Source organism: Lolium rigidum, chromosome 4 (genome assembly GCF_022539505.1).
Source record: "Lolium rigidum isolate FL_2022 chromosome 4, APGP_CSIRO_Lrig_0.1, whole genome shotgun sequence".
In the NCBI taxonomy this organism is placed as follows: domain Eukaryota; kingdom Viridiplantae; phylum Streptophyta; class Magnoliopsida; order Poales; family Poaceae; genus Lolium; species Lolium rigidum.
This window is the reverse complement of record NC_061511.1, coordinates 35,366,487-35,371,819: the sequence shown is the minus strand read 5'-3', so window position 1 is coordinate 35,371,819 and position 5,333 is coordinate 35,366,487. Positions and strand designations below refer to the sequence as shown.

General features: G+C 43.0%; 1 protein-coding gene across 1 annotated transcript; it reads right to left on the bottom strand.

Moving 5' to 3' along the window:
- Nucleotides 1-665: 665 nt before the first annotated feature.
- LOC124646880 (replication protein A 70 kDa DNA-binding subunit C-like) lies at nucleotides 666-4,605 on the bottom strand. The gene is made up of 2 exons (XM_047186923.1): nucleotides 4,319-4,605; nucleotides 666-2,514 (listed from the first exon to the last, which is right to left on the bottom strand). The coding sequence occupies exons 1-2, from the start codon at nucleotides 4,603-4,605 to the stop codon at nucleotides 666-668; spliced, it is 2,136 nt and encodes a 711-aa protein (XP_047042879.1).
- Nucleotides 4,606-5,333: the final 728 nt, after the last annotated feature.

The following is a 5,333-nucleotide window of genomic DNA, read 5'->3' as shown; positions in this document are numbered from 1 at the left end:
GTGAGGACTCTCGGCAGCTGGTCTTCGATCATGGCCAACTTCAGGGGCTTGCACGAGCTGATTCTACCAGCGTGGTACTATGCAGCACGGGCGGCCATGTTTTGGCGCCTCTGCAGAACAACACGTACGTTTGTCGTGTCAGACAACCGACACGCCGGGTTCTGAAATGAATAGGAGGGTGTGCGGACTAGCAATCTAGAATGTGTTACGTTCCGAGATGAACAGTTCACTACACATGGACCGTAATTTGATTGGAAAATAATCAAACTATGTACTACTATGGAATCTGTGTTATGGTTCTGATCTCCAGTAGGACAGAAGAACAACTGACGTTCATATCCATGTCGAGAATGAAAAAACACAGATAATGCACGTTAAGAGAGTAGGATCCCGACGGCTTAAGACACATAATAAGCTTAAAATCATACGCCGATCGATACTTAATTAAAGTTACCGGCACAATTTCTAGAACAGGGAAGCTGATGTCATACTACACCCAGCAGAACGAGAGGTACTCCACACAAACATAGCTACTGTACATAATTAAGTTAAGCATACCATACCACTAAACCAAAGCAAACTCCATAGGTATATATATAGGTAACTACTTGCTCTACTTGGCCTGACAAGTCTGAGTACTATGGCAGCACCCGGCGCAGGATTGCCTACTGGATCATCAAACTTGTGCCACCGATAGTCTCGGTGCCAGAGGCGTTGTTGGAGGTTCGAGCAGTTAGCCTGGCCTGCAAATTTGTGCGACCGACACTTGGGGTCACGATGCCTTGTGTCCCTGAAGCTGAGGATGAATTGCCCTTCAAAAGGTTGTCGATCTCTCCCAGGACATGACGACTCATATCCGACGGGTCGAACTTCTCAGCCTTAACTATGCCGAGCTTCACACCGTGCTGGGCTCCCTCCTTGACTCTCAACTTGAACAGGTATTTACCCCAAAGGACCCCCCGCATGATTTCCTCGACTTTTGCAGCATCTTGCTCGTTATTTTGTATCATATAAAGCTCTTGTGCGGTATGGCCAATCATCTCCTCAGCCGCCTCATGGAAGGCAGTAGCGTAGGAAGAACCACTGTGGTCTTGGATCTGACACAGAAGCAAGTACCTATAGTCACAAGTTTCGGAGCTCCGGAGGCAACTCTTGCACCACCACCCATCACCATTAGCTGTGACTTTTTTGTTGCATTGCTTATCATTAAACATCAAGGTGCAAGCTGGGTAGCAGAAGACATCAGTGCGCACATACGAAATTGCAGCCACAACAGTGATCAAGTCAGGTTGACCTAGCATCCCAAAGTTCTCCTTGATCTGCGCAATGGTTCTGCAAACATTGTTCTTCGACTGAGTTGCATACCATTGCCTCAGCTTTTGTGCCTCAGGTAAGTCTGGGTTTATTTTTAGCTGACTTGAGCTGGTTGTGCACACAGACTTGCCACTGAATCCGCTGACAACACTGCCAAACTTCAAGGAAAGTATAGGGCTCAAACCATATTTCAACTGCAGCTCCAGCTGCTGGCCTTCAGCACTACAAGAGTTTCCCCAGAGGGTTATCGCCATAGCCTGACCACTCATGTCCTTCAGATGAATGGTTCTTTTATGGGTTTTGAAGGCATTCTTTACTAATGTAACTGAAGGACTAACTGATGTAACAACCCCAAGCAAATCTACCATGGCATCATTCTCCATATTTTCTATTTCACTGATCTGTCTAAAATTGTGTTTCTGTCCAGGGATGCCGCTATCATCACCAGAATAAATTTCTATAGATGTTGTAGGAACCAGAATAATCTGATAATCACTGTTTAAAGGGTTAAGCATCTTTGGTACAGGTTTTACCAATCCTCCAGATATCAAGTACACATTTCCAGGCACAATTTTGTCGTAGAACAGGTCAATGGCAGAATTTAAACCTGTTGCACGAATTTCTCCACCATTTGCATCAATCAGATCAAAAGAGAAGATTTTTGCTTTGCCTAAGTAGCCTGGTTCGGTCTTTCCAGTTACCCTGACCTTGATTGTCCATCTGCTTTGGTATGGAGTTAACGCAGAAATTGGGATGAGATGAGCTTCACTGTTAACGACAGGGTATCTATTCAAATACATTGGAGGTGTTTGTTCACACAAAGACTGCACAGGCTGCCCATAAGTATTGCCAGGACTGTCAAAGCCTCCAACTGTTGAAGGAACTTGGCTCTGATAAGATTTCAGTGAAAGCTGCTGCATCTTGGCATCTATTGTGTTTGGTGTGGGCACTAAATCATAAGGTCGCTGCATAATCTCTACCCTTGCAGCATTAGAAGAATCCAACAAGCTCTGGTCAGGATAGCATCCTATGTTGGTAACACCTTGTTCGGCCCCTGAGATCATACAATGCCTATGGATGCCCAGGCTATCAGAATATGATCTCAACTTAGGTTGAGAGACATTAGGATCAAAGAATGTGGGACTCCCAATCAGCGTGCACTCAGTTTGCAGTATTTCCAGTTGGATGACAGCAATGACCCTGAATAAGAAATCAAATACACAACACACATTACACATTTATCAATAGGATAAGACATTAGCAAGTAGTTCTAACATGAAGAAAAGTTGCAAGGATTGGACTGCTTTTGCAGTTTTACAGTACTAATAGAACTCTTAAAGGTAAATCAACAAGAGCGGAGTTACAAAGAACATAAGACCAGCACCAGAACCAGCATTGTGACTATGATAAAAACAAGTAAAATATTGTAAACTAAATGAAAACTTAATTTGAAAGTAGGCAACTTGCAGTTAGCAAGTTAAATCACCAAAAGAATAACCTAAACTTTGACAAGGTATTCTGTATATTATCCCATTAGTTCGACATGGCATTTAATACTAAAACCTGTAAGAATTTGCACATGGTACAACAATTTCAGAAGCAGCAAAGAGCGTTATTTGATCATGTTCTTTGATCTACTGATGTTGAAAACTGAAGGTTAATTAGAGCTTTGCATGAGTGTACCTCATATTAATCTCAATCACTAAATCAAGACAATGTGACATATGAGGCAACAAGGTAACTAGAAAATAAAATGATTTATATCTTCCCGGTAATCAATTAAAAGGAAGTTCCCACATTAACACTTCAACGGCGATAAAGAAAAGAACCTCAGAGGAGTTTGGTGAAAAAAAATCACACTTATTTTACTGTGTCAGGCGTACATATTCCTAAAGAAAACTACAATCTACATTATGAATTACAAATGGTGTACAAGTATACAATCCATATCAGCTCTTAGTGGGTACTACGTTTTTCATAATATAGATGTTCCCTTGCCTCAAATAGCAGTCTCCAAATAGGCACATTGTTTTCTAGTCAAATGATAGTACCAGTTCTAAAACAGAACACGTAATACTATTACTACGGAAGCATTTATCATGACAGATCTAGTATTTTCACTTTCCACATGAACCATTACCAATAAATATATTTATATGTATATACTGGTAGATGTGTTAAATGTTTTGGCTACGGGGGTTTTAAAACAACATCCACTTTTCTCACGAATCAAAGTGTGATTCATGTGCTTAGAAGCTCTCGAAAATGCCATAAAGTTACACCACCGCCAGGGTTGGCCCCGAGACAAAACCACAAAAATAGAAAAGGGCAAACCATCAAGCAGAAAGTAAGGATCTAGCCAACAAAGGCGGTCCTGTCTCATGTGCAGCGAAGACGCCATCCATTTCACAGTGGATGTGGAGGGGGTGTATGTGATGATATAGACATAATAAACACTTCGGTAATTGAATCAAATGCTCAATATCAATCTATGCCTATCTCTAAAAGTAGACAAATCTAGTAATTAACTCCTACAGTTTTTGGGATACAGATTCCAATTTACCCCCAAAATCATCTTATTTAATCCAGAATTGTAGACAAGGTTCTGATATAGCATGAATTTGGAAGCTCCACCAGATGAATTAGACAGTTAAGTGGACTGCCGCTTGGTTCCCAGTATCGATTACATATGTTCATTACAAACTAAAGAAAGTTCAGGCAAGTACACGTCACAGCAAAACCAACACTCAAATCACGAGAGCACATTATACCACTATACAAGGAATCATCGACAGATCCGCAGCATGCATGCATGCACCAACCATTGAAAATACAGCCATGGATACCCTAAAGAGTAACAGAGAGAATGACAGACTTTTAGCCCCATTCCTCCGCACTTCTTTATCGAAAAAAAAAATCCCCCCACACCAAAACCCAAATCCGTCTCTCTAGAATCAATGCGGGCAAGGATGGGGAGAACGATTGAGCGATTCGGCGTCATCACCTCGGGTTCTCGACGGAGTTGTTGCAGATGTAGTCGAGGACGCGGACGACGGAGCCGCCGCGGAGGAGGCCAGCCTTGACGAGGCCGTTCAAGGAGGTGGCGAGCATCCCCTTCTGGGAGTGCACGCCGTCGGAGAGCAGGAGGCCGTAGAGCTCCGTGTGGCCACCCACCATCCAGGTTGGCCGCGGCGCCTCCGGCAACTGCAGCACCGGCCGCAGCCCCTGCACCATCCGGGACATCGCCGCCACGGCCCCGTGGGTCAGGTTCACCTCCGCCTCGCCCCCCATGGATGCCGCAGCTAGAAGCAGTGGACTGCGAGAGAAGCTTCCAGAGGAGGCAGTCGCAAGGTGGAGGGAGGGGGGAGGATTCACGGGCGAGCGAGGTTTTAGAGTGGAGAGGTGGAGACTGACACAAGGTCGAGTATTGGTCAGCAGGGGCGGTGCCGCGTGCCGCGTGTCGCCTGAAGTCGTGACAAGCGGCGAACACAGGGAGCCTCAATGACACACCTATGTCAAGACAAGACAAGATATGAAACATGTGTCTAGATAAACTTAAATTTAAATAAATTTAAGATAATAATTTATGAAACGGATGGAGTATAATTTATCAGAAAATTAATCCTTTGAAAACAAATCTTCTGATGTTTTTGTGGTATTGATTTTGATGGATTTCTTGTTAAAAGATTTTGGTAGATTTTTAGCGCTTGATTGTTTTGTATGATTCTTAAAACATAGGAATAGAAAAACCGCAGAATTGGAATGTCATATCCAGTTTAATTTTGGAGGATCTAGAACATACGGTATATTTCTTGAAGTAGCTTTTGACTCACAGGAAAGACAAAGAAATTGTAACATGAGGTCTCGATGATGGAAATTTACCTCTAAAACATAATGCAATTGAATCCTACAGGAAAAAATCATATGCATTTCTAAGGATTATAATCATTCGAATCAAACAATGCATCTAAGTTAAATACTGACAAATTTTATAGTTAGGACCGGGCCAGCAAAATCCG

Coding starts and splice junctions, on each gene's coding strand:
- LOC124646880 (XM_047186923.1), bottom strand. CDS start 4,605: ATGGGGGGCGAGGCGGAGGTGAACCTGACCCACGGGGCCGTGGCGGCG. Junction 2,515..4,318: donor AACTCCGTCGAGAACCCGAG/GTGATGACGCCG, acceptor TTTCTTATTCAG/GGTCATTGCTGTCATCCAAC.